General features: G+C 34.5%; 1 protein-coding gene across 50 annotated transcripts in view; it reads right to left on the reverse strand.

Moving 5' to 3' along the window:
* LOC106881120 (rap guanine nucleotide exchange factor 6) overlaps window positions 1-13,538 on the reverse strand; it is a 457,078-nt gene that overhangs the window by 279,799 nt on the left and 163,741 nt on the right. For all 50 annotated transcript variants that reach the window (XR_016241432.1, XR_016241438.1, XR_016241437.1 and 47 more), the window contains exon 4: window positions 9,077-9,160. Coding sequence is in view for 43 of the 50 variants with exons in the window: in XM_089350570.1 (XP_089206696.1) it covers window positions 9,077-9,160 (84 nt within the window). In the remaining 7 variants the exon portion in view is untranslated. The remainder of the gene's footprint in view (window positions 1-9,076; window positions 9,161-13,538) is intronic.

Raw genomic sequence — 13,538 nt, forward strand, 5'->3', positions numbered from 1 at the left:
ACACAGAAAAATACAAGCCTAGCTGTGTGAATAAGAAGTTTGCTTCTCCACCACATGGTCTTGGGTTCAGTCTTACTCTGTACCACTTTGAGCAAACGTCTTCTACTCTCACCTGAATCACATATTTATTTAACCAATGCCAGCATGATAAGAACAAACATACAAATGAATGAATCAATAAATAAATGAAAGATATGGAACTGAAATCTATTGTAGATGTTTTAAATAAATTTTAAATAAATTTTATATAATTAACAGGTTTAACAAAGAAAGGCAGAGTCAATGCTTTGTTTGATTTGTATCTGAAATGCTTGTTGCTAAACATTATATACACTTTGCACAGAGCTGTTCTTCATGCATGAGTTAATTGCATATACTTTCAATTGGTATCTATATATTTCTTATTGTCTGTTTATTGATATAAATTTCCCGTATCTTCCCGCCATTTCTATCAGACTATACCTTCAGTGCATGGCTCTTATTTCTACAAACACACATACACACAACAAATCCTACTACTTCTCTTACGCACCTAATACATCTGATATCTACTACATCCTCTCGCTTCCCCCCCCCACCATTTTTTCCCTCTTATTTCTATCTCAGTCTACCTTCCTTCCCCCCCCCCTTGCTTCTATTAGTTTCTACATTTTCACTATTACTCCTTTGAAATATTTATCACTGACTTTTATCTCATTCTCTCTATTGATATCCCCCCACCTCTTCTTTTCTTATATCGTTCTCCTCCGCCACCATGCATAAATACACATGCTGCACCTGTTATCATTGATGTCTCTGCATTCCAGCACTTTCTATGACAGCCTATAAAGTCTGAATATCTCTCTGTTATCTCTATTGATGCATTGCACCGCCACTCCAACCCTAATTCCTTCACTGTCTATATCAACTCGTACATACCCTCCTAGTTTTAACTAGTATCCGTATGCTGCAACTCTTCCTGCCTTTCCTCCTACTACAATCTAAATCTGCCTCTTTCTATTTGTTCTAATAATCATTCCTAGTCTCACTCATTCACTCTCTCTCTCTCTCTCTCCCTCTCTCTTAGAACACTAGTAGTTTTAGTTATTGGACACAGAACAATAGCAACTGGTACTTTGAAGACAGTGCAGAAAGTCAGCAGAACTGTCAAACCAAACCTATGTAGGTCAATGGCTCCAGTAACAGCTGGAAGAGACCAGCTAGTTACTAAGCAACCAAGGTAATGATACTTTAAGAACAGGAGAAAAAAAAGAAAAAAAAAACAAGAAAAAAAACCACATATGCCAAAAACAATGTAAAGAAAAAGCTTTCTTTTAGAATGGATCAAATGAAATTTTTGATACAAAGGCAGCATCCAAAAGTATTGGAAAGTTGCATCTGTTGTAGAAAGCAATAGAAACACAGAATTCAAAATCAGCATGAATAGCAAGAGATACATTAATAGTGAATTGATCACAAACCATCATAGAGTAACATAAGCTTTGTCTCAAGTATTTTTGACTCTCGGGAGATTTATTAATCATCCTCTTCTTGAATATATATCTTCAGTGCCATTCAGAAATACAATACACTAGAGTTATTCAGTTTGGCATTTGTGTAACTGTAACTGATCAAAATATAGACAAGTGCATACGTATGCACTGAAATCAATGCTTGCCTGAATGCACATACATATATCAGTATGGTATGTATACATACACATGTGTGTGTCTGTGTGTGTGTGCATGTGCGCCTATATATATAAACACACATGTACATATACACATATACACATATATATATATATATATATATATATCCATTTCTACATATATACGTTATATATATATATATATATATATATATATATATATATATATTTAAGGTGTATTCCATTAGGAACGTAGTAGAGTACCAAATAGAGCTAGTTCACCCTTGGAATTACCAAAGAGTCAGTAGTATTACGGTATACTTCTTGTTGACTTTATTTTTTCAATTATATATATATATATATATATATATATATATATATATATATTCATGCACACACACACATTTATATATACATACATACACATCCATATATACATACACATATATACATACACATACATATTTACATGCACATATACATCATTATTCTCAGTTCAACATTCACTTTCCCATGCTTGCATGGATCAGAGGAGATTCATTGAGGCAGAATTTTCTATAGCCAGATACTCTTATTCTTCTTGTCCCTAACCCTCACCTACCTCTAGACCAGACATGTTTACAAAAAATTTTGCAAAGAAACATGTAAGCTGCTATGACAGCCAAATTTGTTTAGAATTAGTACATGCTGTCAAGATACACGCATACAGTTTCTTATTTCTTTATTGCTTACAAGGGGCTAAACACAGAGGGGACAAACAAGGACAGACAAATGGATTAAGTCGATTACATCGACCCCAGTGCATAACTGGTACTTAATTTATCGATCCCGAAAGGATGAAAGGCAAAGTCAACCTCGGCGGAATTTGAACTCAGAACGTAGTGGCAGATGAAATACCGCTAAGCATTTCACCCGTGCGTGCTAACGTTTCTGCCAGCTTGCTGCCTTACACATACAGTTTCTGTCAACCAAATTCACAATCAAGTCTTTGGTCATTGAAGGGCTATAGTAGAAAACACTTGCCCAGTGTACTGCACAGTGGAACTGAAGAATTTATCCTCCTTTAGTCAAAGGCAGATCATATGATGCTTGTGTGCAAAGGGCACTGTTGCACAGCAGCAAGATGTGGGCCTTAAGTGTCAAGAGAAAATAAAAACTAGAGAGAAATGAGTATGCTTGACTTGATGTGTCATGCCAATGTCCATGAACATCTAAGTATGAATGAACTAAGAGACAAACTGGATATAAGAGGATCAGATGTATCATGCAAGAGAGGACACCGCAATTTTATGAGCATCCAATGCAAATAGAGGATGACAGCTGCATAATCAAGTGATAAGTATTCAAAATGAATGGTACCTGTGAAAGAGGGAAACTGAAGAAGACATGGGATGAGGTGATGAAAACGATTTCAAGATGTAACATCTAATGAAGAAGATGACAAGGGATTGCATCAACTGGTACAAAATATTGCCATAGAAGTCCTGATCTCCCTCATAAACTTGAAGAAATACTAATTGAAAAAGTGAGATAGTATATGCATATCCCTCTGTCTACTGGCTATTCTATACCCTCAGATCCTCCTACCATTTTGTACACCATCCTTTCATATACCTTCATATCTTTTACTCATTGTAACATACCACCCATAAATGAAAGGAAGACACTCAATCTATGTACATTAAATATCTCTCCTTCCCCATCCAGCCACAGAAATCATGTCATAAATGAGATACTACAACAAGACATGATCCCTCAACTCACTGAAACCTATTGAACAGTTTAACTCATTGTCAGCATGGAAAGTGGACGTAAAATAATGATTTTGCGTGTGTGTGTGTGTGTGTGTGTGTGTGTGTGTACATGCACACAAACACATACATACATACATTCATACATTAAATATATATATATATATATATATATATATATATATTCACACACATATATACACATAAATACACACATATTACATATATACATATATATAAATGTGTATGCACACAGACATACACTTACACATACATGTATGTATATAAGTGTAAACAAATAATAAATACAAATTCCAGTATAAAATAACTATGAAAACACAAGCATTCACATGAGTTTTTGATCACACATCCATGCAAAATGAAACATTCATTCACATACAAAACCAAGTGCAATATCAGAAATGAGAAAAGATGCCACTGGAATGAGAACGATAATCAATATGGAAATTGCAAACCAGTACATGCATTTTCATTCAGTTCTGTTATAAACTGTCCAATCTTTGGAATGTGTCTTGTACCTCAAAGAAAACTAGAACCTGTTTACTGAGGTTTTGTGTTTAGTTATTTCAAACTACGGGTACATGTGAAACTGCAATAATACTGTTATATACTACTTAGTACTCTTCAAGTAATACAAGTGGAATGTGATCTTGATTAGAGTCATATATCATGACAGCCATCCATCGAGATAAAATTACAGAAATATAGCCAATAACAGATTTTCACTAGAGGCAGAGGCTCAAATAGCTTGCCAAGTATGACACATCTCCCCTGTGGCCATTAACAGAAGAGAATAATACAATTTCCTAGTCATAGAAAAGATATGCCAACACAAAAAAAAAAGGACAGGGGTATTTAAAAAAAAAAAACAACTTGATATTATGTCAAAACAAAAAGGCAAGGAAAGAGAGTTTTAAAACCAGACACAAAATAAGGATGATTTTTGTAGGAATATTAATTTAGTTGGGACAGAATGCAAGTATAAAATACATGATAGCCTCAAGTTTGAAAGTTTAGAGGATAGAAAACTAGTGTTGTTCACTGTAGAAGTAGATTTCACATGGTAACAGGTCATAAACTTAAATTGTGACATACAACATGTACATTATTTTCATATGGACTAGAAACAGCATGCTCCATATTCCAACATTATTTTAACATAATCAAAAAGAAAAGATTACTCCCATTTTAGACATCCAGTAAAAACATTATCATTTTAATAGTACAAAATATTAAAATTTATAAAACTGTCAGACCCATGAAAGTTTAGAGAAAAATGGAAAGCAGAAAGAAAATGGATTAGAAAGAAGCAGGCACCTCATTTATGTGATTAGATGTTCTATTAATGCTACCTCATCAAATATTGGTGCCTTTCAGTTAGACAGCTTGACATAAGCTCTATATATTTATGTATACTTTCATAAACATGTTCGGCATTGAGTTGCAAGGAAAAAGGAAACTGGTGTTGTTACTGAAATGTGTCTAATACAGAAACCATATCGGTAATGTGGAATATTGTGAAAGCAATTTAGATTGAGAGCAAACACTGACATTTAATTCACCATTTCCAGTTTACTTTAAGAGTAAGAAAAAAAATTAGGGAAATATCATTTTACTCTTCCAAATGATATTAAAGTTTCTAATTACCATTTCACTTTGATGTTTTTCTCAAGCCTAGAGGATATCGCAACAATAAAGTGCTTTAACCCTCAAGCATTTAAACCAGCCATATCTGACCCAAATATTCTACCTGTTTTACGTTCAAAGCAGCCAGACCAAAATTCTCACACCTATCCAACAATATAATTTTAAAAATAAGCAATCACTTCATCGAAATCTCAAAAGTCCAAGATAGTGCATGATTGATTTAAAACAATGTGAATAAACATGCATTACATTTGACCGAATAACCTGAATATTAAAGCGTTAATGTCCAAAAAACAAAGTGTTTAGTGTCCAAACAATAACCAGTCTCTGTGAAATTTAAAGTCTGAATCTTTTTAGGGTTGATTTAACCTTTGTCACTGAATAGCTCATTAAAACAAATATTGCCAGTAAGCTAAGATAAATAATAAAAAATGCATAAGGTGTAACACTGTATCACTACCTCAAATGAAGAAGTTATGTAATATCTACAAGCATTGAAAGATTCATGTTATTATTCTTTTTACTCTTTTATTTGTTTCAGTCATTTGACTGTGGCCATACTGGAGCATTGCCTTTTTAGTCGAACAAATCAACCCCAGGACTTATTCTTTGTAAGCCTAGTACCTATTCTATCGGTCACATTTTTTGAACAGCTAAGATACGGGGATGTAAACACACCAACATCAGTTGTCAAGTGGGGGGGGGGGGACAAACACAAACATATATATATATATATATACTCTATCTTTTACTCTTTTACTTGTTTCAGTCATTTGACTGCGGCCATGCTGGAGCACCACCTTTAGTCGAATGAAATCGACCCCAGGACTTATTCTTTGTAAGCCTAGTACTTATTCTATCGGTCTCTTTTGCCGAACCGCCAAGTTACAGGGACGTAAACACACCAGCATCGGTTGTCAAGCGAAGCTGGGGGGACAAACACAGACACACAAACATATACACACACATACATATATAAATAAATATACATATATACGACGAGCTTCTTTCAGTTTCCGTCTACCAAATCCACTCACAAGGCGTTGGCCGGCCAGAGGCTATAGTAGAAGACACTTGCCCAAGGTGCCACGCAGTGGGACTGAACCCAGAACCATGTGGTTGGTAAGCAAGCTACTTACCACACAGCCACTCCTGCGCCTATATGATAATTTAATAAAAACAAAATTGTTATCCTCCAGCGTTCATACTTTCATACTTTCCACTACTGCTTCTCTATTGATCTGTCTGGCTATATATACAGTCTTACATGCCCAGATAAGAAAATATCTAACTTGTGACTCTTTCAGTTTACACTCATCTTCAGTTAATAATGAAAACGATAATAGCCTTGAAAGTTTCAGGAAAATCCTGTACTTTCTCAAAGAATAGAACATTCCTGCATTCTTAACAGGCAAGTTGGCATCATTGCAATTCAAGATTCTTGGGATTCTTTGACCTCATCACACTGGACAGGACACAATTAGATTTATATGACTATGAAGTGTGCATTGGGAAAAATGGACACTTCTCACTCCTTTCTGGTTTTTCTTCCTTATTCAGCTACATCTTTCTAGCTCTATCATTCTCTTTATCTCTCAATCTATCTCTCAAACTATCTCTCTCATTGACTCTTATTCATACATTTTGTAGTATATTATATAGCAAATAAAATATAAGCAAATAATATTCTTTTCTATCTAGAAGTACATGATAATGTTGGGTTTTTTTGTTTTTGCTTTTTTTTTCTTATGATATTAAACACAAATATAAGAGGAAGCATGATTTTATATCTCAATTTGACCAAAACATTCTTTTTTTTTTCTATAAGCATGTTTGTATTCAACAAAATTAGAAATTTTCATACAACCTCGACTTTTTTCTTGTTTTCTAATACCATTATTTAGAATATGTAGATATTACTATTTACTCAGTATTCAAAAATCTTCCTCCGTATGCAAAAGAAGAGTTCTTTATAAACTCTAATTTTAGATTGTATAGGATTCTATTGCAGCATATGAAAACATGATTTGCAGGGACTCTGTTATTGTATTAGTTGCTGGTAGTAGAATTTTTATCGAGATATTCATATCTTTGTATTGACCATCTGATTCGAAATTGAATTCTCACTTAGATCTGTTTATAAAACACAGAGTTGATATTCAGAGTAAGAAATATCCCCACCAATGGAGTGGCACAGATATGGTTGAGTGGTGGAAAAGTCTGCTTCATACCTGCACGGCTTTAGGTTCCATCTTATTGCACAGCATTTTGGGCAAGCATCTTCTGAAAGGACATACAGTTGACCAAGGCCTTGCGAATGAAGTTTGCTAGACAGGGGGTGCGAGGAAGCCTGTCAGAGAGGCTGTTTCTATTCTTGCTTGGGAGACTTAATGCATCATTTGGTTTAACACTACCCACTCGGCACTTGGATGTTTTTAATCAAATTCACTGTTATAAGCATATGAGTTAAGTCTCTGGTCAGAGAACAACTTCCTCCCTTAATCCCAAACATCTCAGAGGTCCCTAAAAAGTGTCATGGATGTGGCCCTCTTTTTCTGGCTAGCCCCCCCCCCCCCCCCACCAGAAAAAAACAGAAAGCAACCCCACCACCACCACCACCACCACCATCACTATCACCCCACCTCCCTTTCAGAAACATGAACTTACAGCTTATCTGAATACTTAAAAGTATTGAAAAGTGTTGTAGTATCATCGTTTTAGTGCCATAGTGTTTTTTCATAACAATGTCATGAGATTCAGCTCAATGGTTACATGATGGAGACTATTTAACATGGCTGCCTTTTAAGAGTTGATTTTTCCTCTTTTTTATGTCATGCTTTGCAGTTTTACTTGGTCATTCAGTTAAGACCATGGAATGATATAATGAGCCACATATGATTATTATTTTACTTTGATAAACACTCTGTTATAAAATTACATTAATAACCTTGAACAAGGCCCCTCTATCTGGAATTATGTTTGGCAATAATAATTTCTTCTAATTGATAAAATGTATAACTGCTCCATTTTCTAATCAGAAAACTGAAAATAGCAAATGGAAAAGAAAACAGCACATATACGTAAATTCCAAAATATTAGCTTAACACTTGGGCATTTTCCTTGCAATATAAGATTCTGATATAGAGCGATAAAAATAAACTTCAACTAGCAACTGATATTTCACTGTTCGATACTGGTTATTGAAAACATTGATTTGTTTAAAGATCTCAGGATACAATCAATGCTACATGGCAATTTTAGTTTTTAATCACATGACTTTAAATCAAATGACATTCAGTATTTATTTTTAAATCACTGACTCCCTCTCTCTCTCTCTCTCTCTCTCTCTCTCTCTCACTCACACACACACACACACACACACACACACAAATGAATACAAGTAATAAAAAACAACAAAAGTCCAATGGATGTCCACGGTTACTATTATTAGGATGTTGCTCGAGGTAGGTGTATGTATAACATTTTGGACATAGTCCTTCATTAGATACAAGAAGAAAGTCCAGGACAGACTAGGAAGAGGAAACGAGATATAGATATAAAATAAGACAAAAGAGCACAAAAAATATGAATATACATTAGGTTTGTGTGTGTGTGTCCGAGTCGGTCTGTGTGCACGCACACACCTGTATGCACCAGCACACATACACACATATGCATATACTTATATATATGAAACTTAGATGTTATCTCGTGCATATTAGTTGGATACTATTTAACTGCCACTATCCATCACATCTGTTCTCTATTTGCTTCTATTTTGGTTTTAACATGCACAGAACACATTTGTGCATTTCCAATTTATGCCAGATATGCATGCTTAGAAATTTCTATAAAATATAATTTATAAACAGTAAATATTGTTATCCATAAATTGCTATAGTTTTGTGAAGTAACATGATTTCTAAGTCTTAATTTAGTACTTCATGGGACAACAAAGAAAAACAGAAATGGAAAGAAAAGAAAATGGTTACGTTGTAAAAAAAAATAAATGAAATAAATCCTTTACCTGCTTCTTGGAAGAAACATTGAACCTTCAATAAAGACTGATCCAGATAACAAGATGTACCAACAGGTGCTTAATTCCCCCTGACTGCAAAAGAACAAAAGAATAAATAGTTTTATGAAGAAAACATACAAAGAAAATTTAAATTTGAAGATGATAATAGAAAAATGTCAATTATTTGAAATATTTCGAGTGCCACAATCATTAGTTTCCATTTTTGTAGATTATTGTAAAACATGTTAGTTCTCTCAAACAATTATTGTTTTATTTTATTTTCTCGCTCGCTATTTAAAAGATTAAAATGAAATAATAATTTTACTGACATGCTATAAATATTTGTTCCAAGAGTCCAGAGAATTTTCCAAAATTTTATAGGCAAAGTTGTGGCTATACAGTTAAGAAGCTTTGTGAGCTCAGATTCAATCTCACTGCAGGGCACTTTGGACTAGTGCAACAGTTCTCAACTGTGGATCCCAGGGTCACATGCAGCTCTCAAGCATCCTTCTGGCAGACTCCGACATTTTCTCCTCTTTAAATATAACAATTTTTTCTTTAATTGACTTGTGTTTTACCTTTTTGGTGTGGATCCCCTAAAAGAAACCAGGTTTTGGATTTGGCCCGGATATTAAAAAGGCTGAAAACCACTGAGTGGGCTAGTTTTCTTCTATTAATGAGACCTGAGTGAATTTGGTAGACGGAAACTGAAAGAAGCCCATTGTGTAAGTGTGTGAGTGAGTGTCCCCTTTTCTAGATATCATGTGATGGTTATAAGTAAACATTGCCATCATACAAGTGAGGTTGTTTGTTTCCAGTCTTCCATGAAAAACATGTCTAAATATTGGGGAAATATTATCTTGCTTGGAAAGAGGTGAGGGTTGGAAACAGGAAGGGTATTTGATCATAGAAAATCTAGCTCAACAAATTCTGTCCAATCCATGCAAACACAGAGATGTGGATGTTAAATGAATTAGTCTTGCATCCAAAAATATAAATGGCAACTAGAAAGATATACTTAATAAAATTGTTATCCCATATCATCAAATTATGAATCTAGATGTCATTTTTGTTGAATTTTCTAAATGCAATTACTGCACTTAATATACTTATTACTTTAAAGATTACACATACTTACAATTAATTTTACACCTGTTTACTTAGCTGGCTACATTTTCAACTCAACATAACCACAAAATGTTACTTTTAAAAGACTCAAGAAATAAATATATGCAGCTTATTAAATTATAAACCAGTCTTAGAGAATTAGTAAGTTTATTTAGTAAACCTAACATCAGGAATAAAATCAAAAGCTTTTATGTATTTGACTATAAAAATCCTGAAGAAAAAATGCATTCAGTTAAAGCAAAACATGGAAGTGACTGTGCATAATATTTTTATACAATAGTTTTAAGATATGTAAGACACATATATGTAGTCATAGCAGGAAACAGAAATGACTGTATATAAATATTTTTATACTATAGCTTTAGCCATAGCAGGAAACAAATGATAGTTTACAATACTTTTTATAGCTTAAAGGATAAATGTTGTCAAAGCAGGAAACAGAAATGATTGTTTAAAATATATTTGTAGTGCCTTTAACATTTAAGCCAGCCCCATCCAATCCAAATACTCTACCTGCTTTATGGTCAGACCAGCCAGATTCAGCATTTCACACCAACCCTACAATGTCATTCTAAAAGTTAACTAGCAGATCATCAAGATCATTAAACTCTTGAAGGCACAAGATAATGCATGATTAATTCAAAACAATGTGAATAAAAGAGCATTACATTTGACAGAATAATCTGAATGCTAAGGGGTTAAAATATGTAGGATCAACAGATTTTTACTTAGAGCGAGTAACTCAACATAGCAGCTCCTAAATCACAGTCGGTGAGTACCCCAGTTATTACCACAATTTACAAAAGAATTTTGTTATTCCCTACAAACTGATACAAATTTCAAAATGAACTCTCAATCAAAAAATTCTCAAAGCTTATTTTATGTTTTTTATACATTGATCTAACTCCACAAAATAATAATCATAAATATTGTAATAATGACTGTTTCTGATTTAGACACAAATCCAGAATTGTAAGGGGAAGGGTTTAGCCAATAATATCAACCCCTGTACTTAGCTGATACTCTATTTCTACTCCAGAGGTATGAAAGGCAAAGTTGACCCCAAGAAGAACTGAACTCAGAAAGTAAAGAGTTTAAAGAAATACCTTGAGGTATATTATCGAACCCTTTAATGATTCTACCAGCTCACTTCCATATTTTATCAACCCAAGAGGAATGAAATGTAAGGCTGATCTCAGAGTATTTCAACAATGAAATGAAATACAAGTGTATACTTTCAATTGCTACCTTAAAGCAATTGGGTTAAAATATTTAAGCCTGCAGCAATGAAAATTGATAAAATACTGTAAATACTAAGAAGTTACATTTCTAAGCAGAAATGTCAAGTCAATTTGTGTGTTACTGGCAATATGCAATCCTATACACCCATAGTATTCTGCAACAAAACCAACATATCCACCAAGCTAGCCTAGTGAAGAGGGATGCTAGGAACTCAGAAGACCAAATATAAGACCTGTCAAGAAAAACCTATAATCCTAGTATATAGTCAAGGATTATCTAGCAATAGTACAGGAAAACCGAGAAATATTAAGTTTGGTGAATAAGCTTCCAGTAAGACTACTTTCAGGATGATGGACACTTTGTGCTTCTTAGAACATCTGTCTTGGAGAAAGATAGATAGGGTCTTTTAGCCATGTTTTGGGCAATCTATCTGCACTGCCTCTATGCCATGTTGTTGAGTCCAAGAAGACAACAATTAGAGGAGTACAGCTTGAATGAAAAACACGCTATAGTGATCAGCTTTAGCATTCACATTATTTTGTCAAATGTATTGCTTATTTATTCACAAATTGTCTTGTAGCTTCAAGATTTTGATGATGTGACTTTATTTTTAGAATGTCATTGTAAGGCAAAAGTGAGGGGCCCCAGCTCTGGCTAGTTTGAACATAAAACATGCAGAATATTTTGGCTAATTATGCCTCATTTAAATGCTAAAGGGTTAAGGCAGTTACTGACAGACTAGATTTTTGACAGCTTCCTGTAGCTGAGAGGAGGTACCACTCATGTTAAGTTACCCTACCACTGGATCTATCTCCTTCACAACTATGACTATAAAGCTTCATTGCATACCTATCTCTTGTAATGTGTATCAAGGGTCCATATAAGAAGAGAAAATGCTTGTAGTTAATGCTGTTGTGGCAGCTGGGGTATCACACACACACACATCTGCAACAATGGAATACTGACATTTCTGTAGTTTCCTTGCTTGTGAGGATATATGTTAGGTGTAGTAGCAGTTATGATTCTCTGGTGACCCACACAGTTGCCTCCTCCATTGACATTGCTCTTTAATATGTATATTCATCAAGGAATTGACAAATGAAAGGGATTGATTGGAATTTAGTCATCAAACAAACAATTAATGGAGAAGAGGCTTTATCGTATCATCAAATTCAATGGACAGCAAGGAAGCAAACATTTATGATGGAGAAAGCGTCAAGGGAGTGTCTGTAACATGGCACAGAACAGATATTAAAAAAGATTATTTGTGGGTGGGGATGGGGGAGGTACCAATGTGCATCAACAATAGATACACTCTTACATGTGCAGACACACACACACACACACACACACACACACACACACACACACACACACACACACACACACACACACAATGAATGAATTATGGACAAATGAATGAATTATGGATAAATGAATGGACAGATAGACAAAGACCGACAACATCCAAACCCTTACTGTCATACGAAATTCCACTCACAAGGTAATTGGGTAACTCAAGACTACCTTTTATCTTTTACTTGTTTCAGTCATTAGACAGCAGCCATGCTGGGGCACTGATTTCAAGAATTTTTAGTTGAATGAATCAACCTTAGTACTTACTTTTTAAAAGCTTGGTACCTATTCTATCTGTCTCTTTTGCTGAACTGCTAAGTTACAGGGACATAAACGCAACAACACCAATTGTCAAGCAGTGGTCAGAGACAGATACAAAGACACACACATGTAGATATTTATATGATGGGCTTCTTTCAGTTTCTGTCTACCAAATCCACTCACAAGGCTTTGGTTGGCCTGAGGATATACAAGTTGCCCTACAGTAGGACTGAAGCTGGAACCATGCAGTTGGAAAGTAAACTTCTTACCACATAGCCATGCCTTTGCCTAAGATCATGCACAATGAGATCAAACCCAGACCCACAAATTTGCAAAGGAAACTTCTTAACCATACAACCATGCCAGTACTTATAGTTATGATATTTTAATTTGGAGGCATAGATGTATCACTTTGGTGAAATATATCTTTCTCCATTCTCTCTAAGTCTATGAGAAGATTTATTAAACTATTTTAATTTTGAAT

This window comes from Octopus bimaculoides, chromosome 4 (genome assembly GCF_046866305.1).
Source record: "Octopus bimaculoides isolate indiv1 chromosome 4, ASM4686630v1, whole genome shotgun sequence".
In the NCBI taxonomy this organism is placed as follows: domain Eukaryota; kingdom Metazoa; phylum Mollusca; class Cephalopoda; order Octopoda; family Octopodidae; genus Octopus; species Octopus bimaculoides.